General features: G+C 43.9%; 1 protein-coding gene and 1 long non-coding RNA gene across 4 annotated transcripts in view; both read left to right on the top strand.

Annotated features, from left to right (window-relative positions):
• Positions 1–804: 804 nt before the first annotated feature.
• The window catches only part of SGPP2 (sphingosine-1-phosphate phosphatase 2), a 78,983-nt gene continuing 62,974 nt past the window's right edge, over positions 805–16,813 (top strand). For 2 of the 3 annotated variants that reach the window (XM_075132227.1, XM_048864885.2), the window contains exon 1: positions 807–1,126. In XM_075132227.1, the coding sequence (XP_074988328.1) occupies positions 905–1,126 (222 nt within the window). In that variant the 5' untranslated portion in view covers positions 807–904. Of the gene's footprint in view, positions 1,127–16,813 lie in introns of all 3 variants that reach the window. The other variant, XM_048864886.2, reaches the window with a different exon arrangement.
• LOC142073184 (uncharacterized) lies at positions 9,140–9,889 on the top strand. Its single transcript, XR_012669897.1, has 2 exons — positions 9,140–9,285; positions 9,656–9,889. It is a non-coding gene; the product is annotated as an uncharacterized LOC142073184 (long non-coding RNA).

The raw sequence follows: 16,813 nt of genomic DNA, 5'->3' as shown, positions 1-16,813 counted from the left end.
GGGGGAGATGGGCTCAGAGGGGCACAAACCCCATGGTGCCGGGGGAGGGGTTTCGGGGAGGGGGGAGACGGGCTCAGAGGGGCGCGCACACCCCATGGTGCCGGGTACAGGGCCTCAGAGGGGAGCACACACCCCATGGTGCCGGGGGAGGGGTTTCGGGGGGGGCAGATGGGCTCAGAGGAGCGCGCACACCCCATGGTGCCGGGTACAGGGGCTCAGAGGGGAGCACACACCCCATAGTGCCGGGGGAGGGGTTTCGGGGGGGGGGGAGACGGGCTCAGAGGGGCGCGCACACCCCATGGTGCCGGGGGGGGGGAGTTTTCGGGGGGAGATGGGCTCAGAGGGGCACAAACCCCATGGTGCCGGGAGAGGGGACTCGGGGGGGGGGAGACGGGCTCAGAGGGGCGCGCACACCCCATGGTGCCGGGGGAAGGGGTTCGGGGGGGGGAGACGGGCTCAGAGGGGCGCGCACACCCCATGGTGCCGGTGGAGGGGTTCGGGGGGGGGGGGAGACGGGCTCAGAGGGGCGCGCACACCCCATAGTGCCGGGGGAGGGGTTCGGGGGGGGGGAGACGGGCTCAGAGGGGCGCGCACACCCCATGGTGCCGGGGGAGGGGTTCGGGGGCGGGAGACGGGCTCAGAGGGGCGCGCACACCCCATGGCGCCGGGGACAGGGGCTCAGAGGGGCGCATGGTGCCGGCGTGCGGTGCGGGGAGCCGGACGGCGCGGGTACGCCGCAAGCAGCCACGCAGCCAGGCGGGGGAGGCCCACCTGCGCGGGGCGGAGCTGGGGCCGAGGCAGGCGGCTGCACCTGTTCAGTGACCCGCGGCCGCCGGCCTGGGGCGCTGCCAGTGCCGGGGCTCCCGCAGCGCGCAGGTGGCTCGGGCGCTCGCGTCCTTGGAGCATGGCCCGGGTGCTCCGCAGCCTCCACAGCTCCCAGCCTGTCGCCCGCTTCCAGCGCTGCTGCGGGCTCTTCCCCGCCGGGGGGGAAGGAGCCGGCGACGGGCTGGCGGGGACCGTGGGCGGTGGGGACCATCTCCCGGCCCGGGACACCTGCCCCGGGGGCAGCCCCGCCAGACAGCGGCTGCCAGATGCCAACGGTGTGAAGAGCAGCCCCCCGCCGCAGGTAACGCGCCAGCCAGGACTAGGGAAGCCCCCACCCCAGCCCCAGCCTCAGCAGCGAGGGGCGGCGGCGTCTTCTCATCGCGCCTATGCCCCCACTTCCTCGGTGGGGTAAATGGGGGGGGGAGTTCCCATTTCCCTCCCCTCCTTTTCCTGGTGCAGCAGTGGCTTTGGGATATTTATTGACTTCCATTGTCCTCCCTGCCTCATTTCTCTTGCAATCTTGGGGAAGGAGGGGTGTTTTCAGTGATCTTGTTCTCTGCCTTCCTTCCCCCCTCCTTTATTCCGCAGGCCAAAGTGGGAGGGCGTGTACCCCTCGGCGAATTCCTTAATAACCTTTTGCTGTTAGAGGGTACTTTACTCTCTTGGAGGTGGATGCAGAAATTCATCGTGATTTAAAAGTGTGAAACTTTACTGGGAGCCTAGGAACTTTGGAAAGAGGCACTGAGGGACTGTAGGGAGGGGTGGGGTCACTTAAAGCAAGAAAGTTAGAAAATGACATTTCAAATGAAAGCGAAAGAGGATCGTTTTCCTGGACATTCTATAACAGATTTAAAGTAGGTTTCAGAGTAGCAGCCGTGTTAGTCCATATTTGCAAAAAGAAAAGGAGTACTTGTGGCACCTTTGAGACTACAAATTTATTTGAGCGTAAGCTTTTGTGAGCTACAGCTCACTTCATCGGATGCATTCAGTGGATTTAAAGTAGCCATCCTTCAACAAAAAAAAAACTTCAAAAACAGATTTCAAAGAGAAACTGCAGAGCTACAATTCATTTGCAAATGTAACACCATTAATTTGGGCTTGAATAGGGACTGGGAGTGGCTGGCTCACTACAAAAGCAATTTTCCCTCTCTTGGTATTGACACCGCCTCATCAATTATTGGGAGTGGACCACATCCACCCTGACTGAACTGGCCTTGTCAACACGGGTTCTCCACTTGTATGGTAACTTCCTACTCTTCATGTGTCAGTATATTTATGCCTGCATCTGTAGTTTTCACTCCATGCATGTGAAGTGGGGATTTTACCCACGAAAGCTTATGCCCAAATAAATCTGTTTGTCTTTAAGGTGCCACCAGACTCCTCGCTATTTCCACCTTAATTTCAGGAAACATTCATAATAGTAAGTGGCACTTCAGGGAAAGTTTTTACATTTTAGTACATCCTTCAACTTTTCCACATTTGAGGTTTATTCAGGAGGCTATCCTACCATCAGCAAGTGCCACAATCTTTCTATTTGTTCAGACATAGCCAGTCAGCATTCCATCTGTTTTGTAGTTTGTACACAGACAGCACTGGTCTCATTTTCTAGTTTCAACTGTACAAAAAGTCACTGCTATATATACTATATATATACACATACATACATATATACACACACATACATATACATACACATATACATACATTATAACATTAGCCCTGTCCATGGCAACAAACAACAGCATAGACACAAGAAAGCAAATTATGAAAGCAAATCTAAACTCTAGGTAGCAATCAACAAAGAATCTGACTGTACAACTTCAAATGTGAAATTCAGTTACTCATGCTTGTTTTTGAAAGTCACTAGCATAAACAGACCTAGCAAACAGAAATTCTAAGTATAAAGTTTATTTTAATTTAGAAAATAGTGTGCAACAATTATACAAGTATATATATAAATATATAAATTATACAATTTAATATCTGACTACAAGAGTCAAGAAATGACACTGTATACCTTGTACCTACAAGAATAAGTCACTGAGAGAAACATTAAAAAGATCATTGATGTGCTGGAGAGGTTTTAGCTGGGGGCTGCATGTGACAGCTAGTGGTGGTCTGTTATTTTCCCTGTTGGGCCTGTCCTGTAGTAGGTGACTTCTGGGTACCCGTCTTGCTCTATAAATCTGTTTCCTCACTTCCCCAGGTGGGTATTGTAGTTTTAAGAATGCTTGAGGAAGATTTTGTCGGTGTTTGTCTCTGTCTGAGGGATTGGAGCAAATTCGGTTGTCTCTTAGGGCTTGGCTGTAAACAATGGATCCATTCAGGGAAGTATAGCTGTCAATAGGTTTCCAGTATAGGGTAGTGTTTATGTGGCCATCACTTATTTGCACTGTAGTGTCCAGGAAGTGGGTCTCTTGTGTGGACTGGTCCAGGCTGAGGTTGATGGTGGTCTACAGATTGAAGAATTCCACCTGGATTTCAACAAGGGCCTCCTTTCCATGGGTCCATATGATTAAGATGTCATCAACATAGCACAAATAGAGGAGGGGCGCTAAGGGAAATAGTGTCCATGCTTAGATCACTGGGTTATTGATTAATCTGAAACTTCAAATCACCTAGGGATACTGCTGTTTATAAAACTTGTCTGGTTTTCATTTTATCTATTTTTTTTTTTTTTTAAGGCTCTGAAGAAAATCTGATCTGAGGAGCATGGCTAAGTTTGTCAGTTCATAAGACCATGTCAGAAGAGGGAAAGGTGGATGACAAGGCAAAGTACTGGGGATGTTGTAGAGAAAAAGTGGTGTTGGGAAAGAAGATAAATATAGCTGGTTTCTGCATAGGAGATAGAAAGATAACATGGTTCAGATCCTCAGACGCTGTGAACTGGCATAACTTCACTGAAGTAAATTTGCATCACTCCATTGACATGGCAGAGGATCTGACCCCGTAACTAAAAGGTTGTCTAACAGGTCAAAAAGCCACAGGTGTTGATATATAGATATATGATAAGTGTTAATCAGCTGTGGGGTGGGGAGAACAGAACAGAAAGTAAATAAAGACTTGGTTCAAACACAAAGTTGCACCAGTTTAACTAAAAGTGTGATTTTTAAACACTTAGCTAAATCAACGCAACTTTGTGTAGACACATCAGCCAAAACCTGGTTTATATCTGTTTTGCTTGCTCCTGTAAATTCATAAAGGGCAACCTTAAGTTGATACTGATTTTAAAATTGGTTAAAAAAGTGTCTCAGCACAGGGGTTTGCTTCAACTAAATTGGTTGAATTAAACTAGTACAAATTTGTGTTTATACAATCCCTAATAGTTATAGCCAGAAAAGGGAACTAAAGAGCTAGAGTGGGGATAGATGACAAAATATAGAGGAGAATTTTTAAAGTGAAAATCAGAGTGAAGTCTTCTTGACTAAAAACAAAGCCTGGGTCAATGAGGTGCACAGCATTAACTAGGGATACTAATTCAAGAAATTATTTGTAAGTTCTTATTCCAATTCTAAATGTAAAAGAAGCATTCTGAGGTGAGATGTTGCCTGAATTACCTTAATTTTTAAGAAGGCTGTTCTCTCCCTCCAACTATTATTGTGATAGAGAGATGTTGACACCCCCATCGCTTCTAGACCCTCTTCTAGATTGCAGCCAGCAAGAACGTCCTAAGGTCACTAAGCCAGACTGATAATTCACTTGAGGTCTCCATTGAAGTAGCTACACCAATGCTGCTAACCCCAAAGTGTAATTAGTCTACCTTAAAAACAATGAGGAGTCCAGTGGCACCTTAAAGACTAACAGATTTATTTGGGCATAAACTTTTATGGATAAAAAACCCCACTTCTTCAGATGCATGGAGTGAAAATTACAGATACAGGCAAAAATATACTGGCACATGAAGAGAAGGGAATTATTTTACAAGTGGAAAGCCAGTGTTGACAAGGTCAATTCAGTCAGGGTGGATGTGGCCCACTCCCAATAATTGATGAGGAGGTGTCAATACCAAGAGAGGAAAAATTGCTTTTGTAGTGAGCCAGCCACTACATCCGTGGATACAGACTAACTTGGCTACCCCTCTGATACTATTCTACCTTAGTCAGCTCTGTCCATTGCGAGTGTGGCTGTATACAGGTAGTGCTTTCCTTGCTTTCTCTGGTCTTGACCAAGCAAGGAAAGCGCTGAAGGATTGAAATTTACAATGCACATATTTAGTCTTATGCATTTGTATTACACACAGAAAAAGTGCAAGAAGGGCCTGGTGCAGTGTGCATGTACAGTTGTCTCCCATTGCATCAAATTGGATTTGTTACAGATCATTCAGGAAAGGGCAGGGTGTGTACTTGGAGTTGTAATCTTTCAAGCTCAGCTCACAAAATAAACTCACCCACATGAAATTGTGCAAGTATTCCAAGTATGCTCACTCATGCTCTTAGTTCTTTGCGATCAGCTTCCTTTCATTGGGGTCTAAATACATGGGTTCTGCTGTTTCTCCCTACATGGCTTTTCTTCCTAGAGGCTTCTTGAACTCCGCTCCCCTTTGGAGGGCCTCAGATGCCCCATTGGTCTCTGCTTGGCTCTTCCTTGATTGGAAGGTCAGGAAGACTCACTCATGGTACTGTTCCAAGTCCTCTTGCTTGTAGTGTCAAAATGGTCTGCAGTCACAGTAAATTATGCAAATCTTCATAATAGGACCCTCCCTTCCAGAAATAGTTAATACAGAGAAATAGTTAATACTTTAACTGTCAGAGAAAGTTGTTATAACAATGTTGACATTTAAAATAATTGGTTTTCTGAGTTAATACACACTGAGATGAATGGATCAGTTCACACCTCTGACTTATTAGTTCAGATTCTGCAGACATAGGCAGAGGAAGGATAACATGGTGGTTAGGATGCTATCCTGAAATTTAGAAGACCAGGGTTCAATTCCCTGCTTTGCTACAGTCTGTGTGAGACTTTGCGCAAGTGTCACTTTTTTGGGGCGGGGGGGGGGGTACATCAGCTCACCATCTGTAAAATGAGACTAATAGTACTTCCCAGCCTTATGAGGATAAACACCTAAAGATCGAGGTGCTCTTTGGAAGGGATTGGAAAAGATGAGGACCTTTAGTAATAGAGGTGCTTAAATATTTCCTAGGGACAGGTCTATGCTACTGAGTAAGTTGATCTAATTTATGTTGCTCAGGGATGTGAAAGTTCCTTCCCCAAGCTACACAAGTTTTGCACTGTTCATGCCGGCACTATTGTGGGCAGGAGATGCTCTCCCAATGCCATAGCTTCTGCTTCTTGCCAAGGTGGAGTAATTATCCGACGGGAGAACGCTCTCTCGTTGGCATAGCGCGTCTTCACCAGATGCGCTATCGCAGTGCAGCTGTGCCAATGTAGCGCTGTAGTGTAGACTTGCCCCTAGTCTTGATTATACCTGGGGCCAACCATCCTTTAATACTTCCTGATTTCCTGAACATCTTTGTGGTTTTAGTGTAACAGACTAACTGGGGTTTCATTTCTGAATTTTTTTGCTTTTAGGGAGTTTAGTCATGAGAGTTTCTGAAGTCCTTGGCAGTTTAACACAAAACCATTACTGAAAAAACTTGCCCCATGTTATTTTGGCAAGTGTTCAGATTCCTAATCAAATGGAGGTTCTAGACAAACTATAACTGCATTTTAAAACAAGGTTCCCTTTGCTTACCAATAGTGTCCCAACTTCTGGATGATTCTTTCTTTTGTAGATAAGATCAGATAAAATATTCTTCCTCCATTTCTTTTAAGTTATAACAATAATTTAGGGATAGGTGAGAAATATAAATTTCCCCAAATAAATGGTTTGAATAAATGTTGTCTTAGCTTTGATGTCTTAACATTTCAACAGATGCTCAAGGGCATCTCATTGAACTACGGAAGGATATCTATATTTACTCTGTAGATACATTAATTGTCTAAAGGACTCCTGACTGGTATAATGTTTCCATATTGGTATCAGCCTGTCTCTCTCTTTTTTTTTTTTTTAAAAAGTGAATATAGTGCTGACCTCTGATAAAGATGTACTCTTGGTAGGAGTCTTGTAAGTTGACCTTTGTATAGATGAAATCTGTCCATAGCTGGAATGGCTAGGAGAAATTGCACATCTGTTAATTCTAGATGCATTGCAGCCACATAAATGCAGTAATCAATGACTACTTGCAGACTAAGATATTGTTTAATGTAAAGGTGGTTGGATCATGTTTTGGAATCTGAAATGCTTTGATTTTTTTTTTTTTTTTTACAATAGATTTTTAGCCTCTATTCTCCCCCAATATATTTCCTTACCCTTTTGAAATTCAAACATAGATGCTTTGCTATATAAGGTCTTATTTCATAATGGGTTTTCAGGCCTCAAATGTGGCACTTTTTCTAGCTCCATCTGCAAAACAAGAGCAAAGAAAAACTCAACTCTCCTAGCTGGATAGTGTACCTATTATTACGGTGCCAGGAAGCAATACACCCCTATGGATTCTATTATTAGAAACATCATTATTTCCAAGGCCTTGTGTACTTTGAGCTTGACCTAAACCAGGGGTCTCAAACTCAATTTACCTTAGGGCCAGGGCCAGTTCCAGTCCTCAAATCCTCCCAGCAGGCCAATAATGTCATTCATGCCACCCAGAACCCACCCCCCCAAAACTCTGCCCCCCACCTGCCTAAGGCTCTCAGAGGGAGTTTGGGTGCTGGGTGCAGGCTCTGGGAAGGAGGATGGGGTGCAGGCTCTGGGAAGGAGTTTGGGGACAGGAGGGAGTGGGGGGTGCAATGCTTACCTGGGGCTCCAAGGTGTGGCGGGCTGGGGGGCCTCCACATGCTGCTGCCCCCAGGCACCGCCCCCCTAGCTTCCCATTGGCTGCAGGGGCAGCACGCGGAGACACAGCCCCGCCGGGCTGCAGGGAGGGGCCAGCAGCCACATGGAGTGAGCGCACAGGAAGCTGCTCGGCTCCGCTGCACTGACAGTGGTGGGTTGGGCTCCGGGCCATTTTAAATCGCCTGGGGGACGTGTGTGTGGGGGAGCACCCTGGGGTGGTAGGTGGGGCCAAGGGAGAGACCTGGCCCCAAAATTGCTGGAGCCCTGCAGGCCACATTGGGGAGGTTCTCGGGCCGCAGATCGCCCGCAGGCCAGGAGTTTGAGACCTCTGACCTATACTCTGAAACAAGACCCCTCACTTCTGGAGCTTCTGCACCAGCTTCAGAAATGAAAAAATGGAGATTTATTATTAGGTAAGAAAAATTCCATTGACAAGATGCATCTTCTGTTTAATTCATTTTACTTGGTAATTCAGGATTTGTTTGTCAAGAGCTGAATAAGAGACCTTTACTATAAAGTAAAATCTAGGAGCCTCACTGAAAGCTAGAACTAAGACCTTCTCAGCCAAAAGGGCAAGGAGATACAGCTGTTGTAATTTAGTCCACATTTTTAAAAAACAGCCTCAGATTTGAGTGTGCTGCTGGAGAGACTTGGTGCCTCATATTTTTTCAGAGGGGCTGCTGAGCACCTGCAGATCAGCACTGCTGAAAAAGGGGGGCCCAAGCTGTCTGTTCGTCCTTTCCTTTCTTAGGAATTGTCAACCCACTACCTTGCTTAGGAAACTCGTCCCTTTAGTATTTACCCAATTTTTGCTCTCATCAAGGTTGGGGGTTCCATTGTTTCTGTGGAAAGCAGCTGTTATGGGAAGTTTTAATCATGCAGAATGAGGGGGGAGGGTCCCTTAGGTAACTTGGGCCAGTCCTATGGAGGACTTTGAACATGAAAATTGAAGTCTTGAATTTCATCTAAGATTCTTCAAGGGGAGTATATGTGTAACAATCCCCTGGAGGGGTTGTCAGTGGGCACTGAACGCAGGACCTCTAGTTCCAAAGCACAGACCTCTAGGACTTGAGCTAAAAGACTAAATTTGTTAGTTGGGACCAGCCACAGGTGGCTATCCTCTGTGGACTAGCCACAAAGTCAGACATACGCTTGCCATTGTTACCAGTGTTTGATAATCTAAAACCTTACTGAAGGGTGGACTCATCACAGTCCGCCACTGTTCTAGTCCCATCTTCTTTACTGTCCTTGGAGGCCATTGTCTTCTCATCCTAACGCCAAATCTGCAGTCCTGGAATCCTGGCAATGATTACAGTAGGCATTGCTAGTGGAGGAGGTAAGTTGCTTGATTTTTATGTAATTTTACTGAATATCTTAATCTTTTATGCTTATGTTTTCTGTCTTGTAGCTGAGTTAATGGTTTCTCATTCTCCCCCCATACTCCAGAGATTCACAGAAGTGGATTATACAGGACAGGTCTAGAGGAAAAAGGACCTTCCTGGGAAAGTCATCTGACCCCCAACAAGTTACTCTTCTCTTTGCCAGATGTGGTGATGGTCCCTACAAGACACTTACTACTCATCTTGGGCATGGGGAAGGATTGCTGAGAGCTAGAATCTCACCTGCTGGTAAGATTGAGGTCTAGGATTTCTTAAGGTTGGGTGGGTAGCTTTGCTTAAGCCTTGTTTACACATGCACAAGTTGCACCAGGCTTAATTAAAATCTGTGAAGGACAATAAGCTTAAACTGGTGCAAAACTCTTTGTGGGAAATACCTGTTTAAAATGGTTCTGTGTAGCTTGCATGTTTAAATCTACCTACACTAGCTAAATTTAAATCCAGTTTTAAACCTAAAAAAAAGTTACCTATAGGGATTTGCACTGGTTTAAAAATGGTTTAGTTTATCTGGAGCAACCATGTGTAGGTCATTGTTTAGTGACAGTTTTGTTGTTTGTCTTACTGGAGGTCAGCTATGTTTCTTCCGTTGTTTTTCTCAAAGGTGTCTGGGATGTGTAAATTGCTGCAGTCAGTTCCCTGATGTCTACCAATCCTGATTCATATTAAGATAAGTTTTTAATATTGCAATATAAAACTACATTCTCTCCTTCCCTGCCCTCTTCTATGTAGTATGTAAGAGGAGGCTAATCAGTGTCATCTTTCATTTTACAGGAGAAGACCATACCATGGCTTTCACCAGTCCAGTTATATTGTATTAAAATATGTATTAAACATTTGTATTGCATTCAGTGGTGTGTTTCCAATAAGCACTGTTCAGTGATGACAGAGTTCCTTGGTTAGGAGTAGCCTGTTTAAAAGGGGAAAGGAGCTGCTGTATGGAGAAGAGGATACAATGCTCTAAGCATTGTGGGAGGGAACTGGGAGGTTCAGTTACAACAGTCCACCTGCAGTGCCAGTTTTCCTGAAGCTTGGCAGCATGCTGATGTATAGTGAATTGATGTATTGTTAAGCCTTGATGAAGAAGGTGCACTCAATGTTATTGGCAGAACTGTGTCGTTAGGAGCACTCCTGGATTTGAAGGGTCTACCCACTTTTTCCGGTGCCTGAATTTGTGGTACTAATAGCTTCTCTTCAGTGTTGATAGATCATTAGGGTCTCTAGATAGTAGGAAGATGACTCAGTGCTGACAGTGGGTTCAAACTACTGCTCTCCTGGCCTCAATGACACTTCCTATAACTTTTTGAATCAGTTTGGCCTGGTTTACACTAGCAACTAATGATGTTGAGAAGAGTGAAGGAAGGAGTTGCTTTCAGTGGTGCTGGAACAGTTTTTATAGTGGGGGTGCTGAGAGCTATTGAACCAAAGTATAAATTCTGTATATGATGGAAACCACTTCAAGCCACTGCAGTTCAAGCTGCAGCATCCCTAGTTCCAGCACCTATGTTGCTATCTACAACCATCATCAACAATGGATCACTCTTAGTGTAGATGAAGTTAATGCACATCAATGCTACTGTCACAGCTAAAATTAGAGCACTGTCCACTAAGCTGGTTATAACATGGCTTTGCCTTGTAGAGGAGAGTCTACCTGGGACCATAACCATCTTCTTAAACCATGTTCAAGTTTTACTTAGTCCAAGCTTAGAAAATTTTGATTTAGGATTTTAAATTCAGCTGCAAAGGAAACCCATTTTCCCCTCACCCATATCAATGAACTTACAAAATTTGTTGCACTACACTGGAGGAAATAAATTAGCTACCTACCTGAAAGTGGAACTGTGACACTATCAAATTTTGCCTTGTTTGTTTCTCTGAAATCTTGCTGCCTTGTGCCACTTGTCAAATTGTCATGAAAATAGAAACCTTGTTCTATAGGCAAATGAACAGTATTAATTGAGCCATAGGCTAAATATACATCACAGTTGGTAGCAAATGACAAACTTTCATAGTGAAATTTCAAGCTTAGAATTGACTTCTAAAGCCAAACATTAAGAAAACTTTCTGTATTAAAAAAAATAAAAACCCCAACAACCCCAGAACCTTTGCCTTCCATGCTGGTTTTTCTACCAGTGAATGATGATGATCCTCTTACACAGTTGCACTGTGTCATCCACAAAAAGCCAACAAACTGAGAAATAGCAAACACCTGGACATATTAGAAAAGGCGAGCATATGCATTCCTCCTCAGGCTCTCCTGAAGTAACTTGCAGCCTTACACCTCTCCACAATAAACCAGTCAACTTTCCTCTCAATCCCTACCAAAATAAAAACAAAGGGCTGATGAGATGAGAGGAATTGAAGAATGTATGTGGGCCGGAGGCAGGGCTGTCCTTAGCCATAGGCAGAATAGGCAGCCGCGTTATGACACCACTGTGCTGGGAGTCCGGACAGATGGGAAGCAGTGGAGCATGTAAGAGCAGGGCTGCTGGGTCCTAGAGAGAGCTGAACGCAGTACAGTCTGAGGGAGGAGACTGGCTGCTGGGGTCTCTGGGAAGGAGAGGGGATAGGGGTGGGGAAAGGAGGAACTCACCTGTGAGTGTGACTCTCTCCCCTGTCATGAGATGAGGCAGGCTCGGCGGCTGCAGTATCCTTTGTTGCCCCCCATAATGTCCATTCTTCTCTTCCCCCCCCCCCCCCAGAGCACCCCTCTCTCCCCCCTCCCCTCCGGCAGGGCTGGGTTGGGTGAGGGGAGGGGGGGGGGCTGACTGGCTGCGTGCTGAGGAATGAAAGTGACAGTAACTCACCTCCTTGGCCAGGATTGGAATGGTCACACGCAGCTGGCTGGGCCAGATAGCATGTGTGAAAAATCAGGATGGGGGTTGGGGTAGGGTGACCAGATGTCCCACTCTTATAGGGACAATCCCAATTTTTGGGTCTTTTTCTTATATAGGCTCCTATTACCCCCCTCCGCCCGTCCTGATTTTTCACACTTGCTGTCTGATCACCCGAGGTGGGGGTAATTGGTACCTATATAAGACAAAGCCCCAAATATTGGGACTGGCTCTATAAAATCAGGACATCTGGTCACCCTAGCTGGGAAGCGCATCTCTCCCCTGGGCTGGCAGTGATCCATCTCATGCGGGGGGAGGGGAGCTGCGCAGGACAGGATGAGCTGCTGTGACTCCGTGGGTGCCCCGTCCCTGAGATCAGATGCTGTGCTAACTTCACCATGGGCTGGCGGTGGTGCCCACTGGCGTGTGATCGGGCCTGAGGGTTTGCTGTTGCACCCCAAGGGGTGGATTTTGGGGTACTGCAGCTTCCCACCTATCTCCTCCTCTACTGCAGCTGTTGGACCAGCAGGCTGGGGGGCTGAGTGAGCCAAGCATGAAAGCAGTACTGTGTTGCCATTTAGATTCATTTAACAACTTTGTTTGCCAAAAATGCTTGCTAACAATCCTGAATCCAATTTCAATATATTTTTTTAAATCAATATCTTAGCCAAAAACAGAAAATTAAGTTGTTGACAATTATTTGTGACAAGTTTGGTTTGGGGCAGGGAGTGGGCCAGTTTTCATCAGAGAAACAAAAAATGTTGACTGGCTTTCCTATAGCCCTGTTACTGCTAAATAGAGCCCTCCAACAACTGTAATATGCTCATCTCCTTACTAGTGTGTAGAGTGACCACATGTTGTACTAAGATTCTCTTGCTTTTTTTTTCCCAGTGAGTCAGTGAGGTTGGGCAGCCAATGTCTTACGTTTTCACAATGTTTGTCCAACTTTCATAAAGTAAATACACAGTTAATGTGAGTTTAAGAAGGCCAGGGACACTTCCTTGTGAAGAATCGGTGCAGCAGATCATGCTAGAGCTGTGGAAATGTCAGTTTTTGATGGAACTTTAGAGGCAGTGATTTATCATGTATTTCTGGCCGTGCCCAAAACGTGCTGCTATTGTGAATGTCTTTCCAAACAAAAATAAGGCACAAATAGGACTCCTGTAACATTTCTGTGCTACCTTAATCTAGATGAGATGATTCTGTGCTGACTTCATTTTGGTCACTTTGTGCTTTACCTGGGAGTAAAACTAGGGTTATATTTTGCCACTGTTTGGAAACCCAGCTTATTTAACTGGATAATGCCATTGATCTATTTACAGTATAAGGTGGATATAGAGTTGTAACTAACATTAAGACTGATGCCCACTATACATTTAAAACTAAAAAGTGGCTTTGTGAAAATGACATGGGTTTCCAACTCTACTGTGTCTCAGTCAGGGTGGAGCACCTTGTGAGCTCAAGATCACAGACTCACGACTATCCTATATTTAGTTATTTTAAATCTGATAATTTAAACAGTTATTTCTTTAAAAAACAACCTTATAAGTTATGTTGTATCAAAAAACAACTTTCCAGGTCGCAAAAAAGAAAATGGAAAGATGAAATAGGATTAGCTGTACAAGCACAGAAGGGTTCTATACTTAAGTTTGTACGTCATGAAAACAACAAAGTTGATCAAGATCATCAAGTAACTGCTGAAGACAATTTTTATGCAGACGAAGCTCAAGAAATGCAACAATACACAGAACAATCATTTGAAACAGATGCAGAAACAAAACAAGAAATTACAACAGTTGAAACTGTACTAGCATGGGATATAGATAACACTGGCACATGACCGCAATTTTTAAACAACTAATTCCGTGCCATTATACTTGAGAAAGGCCCTGGAGAATAAAAGGTCTTGAATAGGAAATTCACAGAAAACAATTACTACAAAAGACTTTCTAATGGTGCAATTGTCAACGGATGGTGGCTTGGGTACTCTAAATGCAAGGATGCTATATTTTGTTTCCCATGCAAGCTTTTCAATAGTTGCAATTTTAAGATAGCAACCATGGGTATTAATGATTGGAAAAATCTTAGTCACGTATTACCGCAACATAAAAAGGCACAACACCACATTGAAAGTATGCACAAATGGTTTGAGCTGAGTGTAAGGTTAAAACAATCAGACAACTCTTGATGCCCAAAATCAAAGATTGCTGGAGTCAGAGAAGCAGCATTGGCGTCGTGTTCTTGAATGTCTATTATCTATTGTTGAATATCTATCGACAAACAATCTTGCTTTTAGAGGAAGCGTTGAGAAATTATTCCAGTCCAAAAATGGCAATTTTTTGGGCCTTGTACAACTGCTGGGAAAATTTGACATGGTGATGAGTGAACATCTCCAAAGAGTAACTGAAAATGAAATACATGACCACTATTTGGGACCAAGAATTCAAAATGAACTGATCATTCTAATGAGTGATAAAGTGAGAGACAAAATTGTTTTATTGGTTACTTTGGCAAAATATTTTGCCGTAATTCTAGATTGCACTCTGGTCAGAAGTCATCAAGAACAGATGTCGTCAGTAGTGAGATTTGTCGACATTAGTGATTCAGCACAGATTACAGTCAAGGAATCATTTATCACATTTTTAGAAGAAGATGACACTATAGGTTTTGGACTTCTTCAAGCTCTCCTTGATGAACTAAAATGAATGGGATTGTCCGTAACGAACATTAGAGGACAAGGTTATGATAATGGTGCCAATATGAGAGGATGCATTTCTGACGTGAAAGCTAGATTGCTGGCAAAAAATCCACGAGCCTTTTTTGTTCTGTGTGTATGCCACAGCCTTAATTTGATTGTGTGATATGGCCAAGTCTTCTGTAGAAGCTATTTCTTTTTTTGGTTTGCTGCAACGCATTTACGTGCTCTTTTCAGCTTCCACTCGACAATGGCAAATATTCAAAGCACATGTCAATGGTATTACCATTAAGCCTCTATCTGAGACACACTGGGAAAGCAGAGTAGAAAGTGCAAAAACATTGAGATATCAATCTGAGGAAGTTTATGAAGCACTGGTTGCTATTTCGGAAGAAGCCAGAGATCCAAAAGCTAAAAGTGAAGCATAGTCATTGGCCCCTGAAATATCCAGCTTCAAGTTTCTAACATCTGTCGTAATCTGGTATGGCATTCTTGTTAAAATCTCAAGTGTAAGCAAAATAATGCAGAGTCCAACGATGCAGCTTGATTCAACACTTACCTTACTAAACAGCACAAGACTTTTTAGTGAAATACAGAGAAAATGGATTCAAAGAAGCACAGGTTACAGTAAGAGAGCTTGCACAGGCTCTCTGTGTAGAACCAAAATTTCCATGTCCAAACGTGACACGAGTTTCAAGGAAAAAATGCCAAGCAGAATATGAAGAAGCAGATGAGCCCATAGATGATCCAGAAAAAAAATTTGAGGTTGAATTTTTTAATGTTGTGATTTTTAAAGCAATATCTGCCGTTGATGAAAGGTTTAATACCTTATGAGCACACCATGAACAGTTTGGATTTTTGTATGACACAACTAAATTCAACGAAATAGGAAGACAAGAGCAGCAAATGAAGTGCAAGAACCTAGAGAGCCTCCTGAAGCACGGTGATAGTTTTGATTTAAATGGACTTGAACTGTACGAAGAATTGAGTACATTGTCATCAACGTTGCCGCATGCAAAATCGGTGATGGACATTGTACAGTTTATTCATATCAGCAAACTTGTTGACATATATCCTAATGTGTACATTGCCACTTGTATTCTACTCACAATTCCTATAACAGTAGCATCAGGAGAACGGAGTTTCTCAAAACTAAAGCTCATTAAAAACTATCTCCGTTCTACAATGAGTCAGGAATGATTGACTGGTCTTGCTATTCTTGCAATCGAACAAGACGTCACTTTGTCTTTGTCATACGATGACATTATTACTGATTTTTGCAGCCAAAAAAGCCAGAAAGATAGCTCTTAATTAAAAACAAATCCTTGTTTCAATACCTCTTCAAAGAAATTTCCAATAAAATGTTGACAAATTAAAAAAATTATATTATTTGCATCATTCTGTCAATAAATCAGAATTTTTTCTATTGCACTGCTTCTTTAGTGCTAGTCCACCAGCATTACAGTGTGCTTAATTAAGTTAAACTGTTTTTAATAAAGTGCATGTGGCAAGTTTTCCAATACTGTAAGCTTATGTTTGTGTTGCTAAGAGCAAGTCAGGCATAGGGGCACCAGTTTAATAATCCCGCCTAGAGCGCCATAAATCCTAAAGGTGGCCCGTGGCGGGGAGTGGGGGGTGGGGGGAGGGAACCTTGCTAGAGAATAGATTGAGAACCACTCATCTGAGGCAAGTAGTTCTCCTGTCCAAATATGCAGCTGGTGATCTTTTCGTTTTAGACGTCTAGAGCACAACTGAGTTCACAAATTTCTTCTGATGGCTATATCTTGAAATCGGGAGGATGGGGATTTTAGTCTAATTCTGTAATCTCTCTCCATATAGCTTAAATTTTCACCATCTAATTTTTTCTTAAAACAGGATTTTTTCCATTCTTCAGATGTTTTGGCTTTAACAGAAGTAGTGTGAGGAATGAGGAAAACAGGACTTGCTAAAACATTTCAAATGTAGGCTCCTTGATACCCCTCAGACCCTGGGACAAACCTGGTTTTCCTCTCTAATGAAAATACAGAGGAACAGTTCTTTTGTGCAATAAGGAAGTAATAATGCAAGTAGGGAGAAAATAAATCATTCAATTCCTTTCCCTTCCTTTTTGTTCCTTCCAAAACAAGCATCTGCCTTCCAGTTGGTGCTTAAGAATGTGGAAATCCCCCTCTTTGCCATGCTCTTTCCTACAGTCTATGACAAGGTTGTTCAAATTTTGTGACCCCAAACACGG

The sequence above is a fragment of the Caretta caretta genome, chromosome 9 (genome assembly GCF_965140235.1).
Source record: "Caretta caretta isolate rCarCar2 chromosome 9, rCarCar1.hap1, whole genome shotgun sequence".
NCBI classification, from domain to species: Eukaryota; Metazoa; Chordata; order Testudines; family Cheloniidae; genus Caretta; species Caretta caretta.
This window is presented reverse-complemented; position numbering and strand designations above follow the sequence as displayed.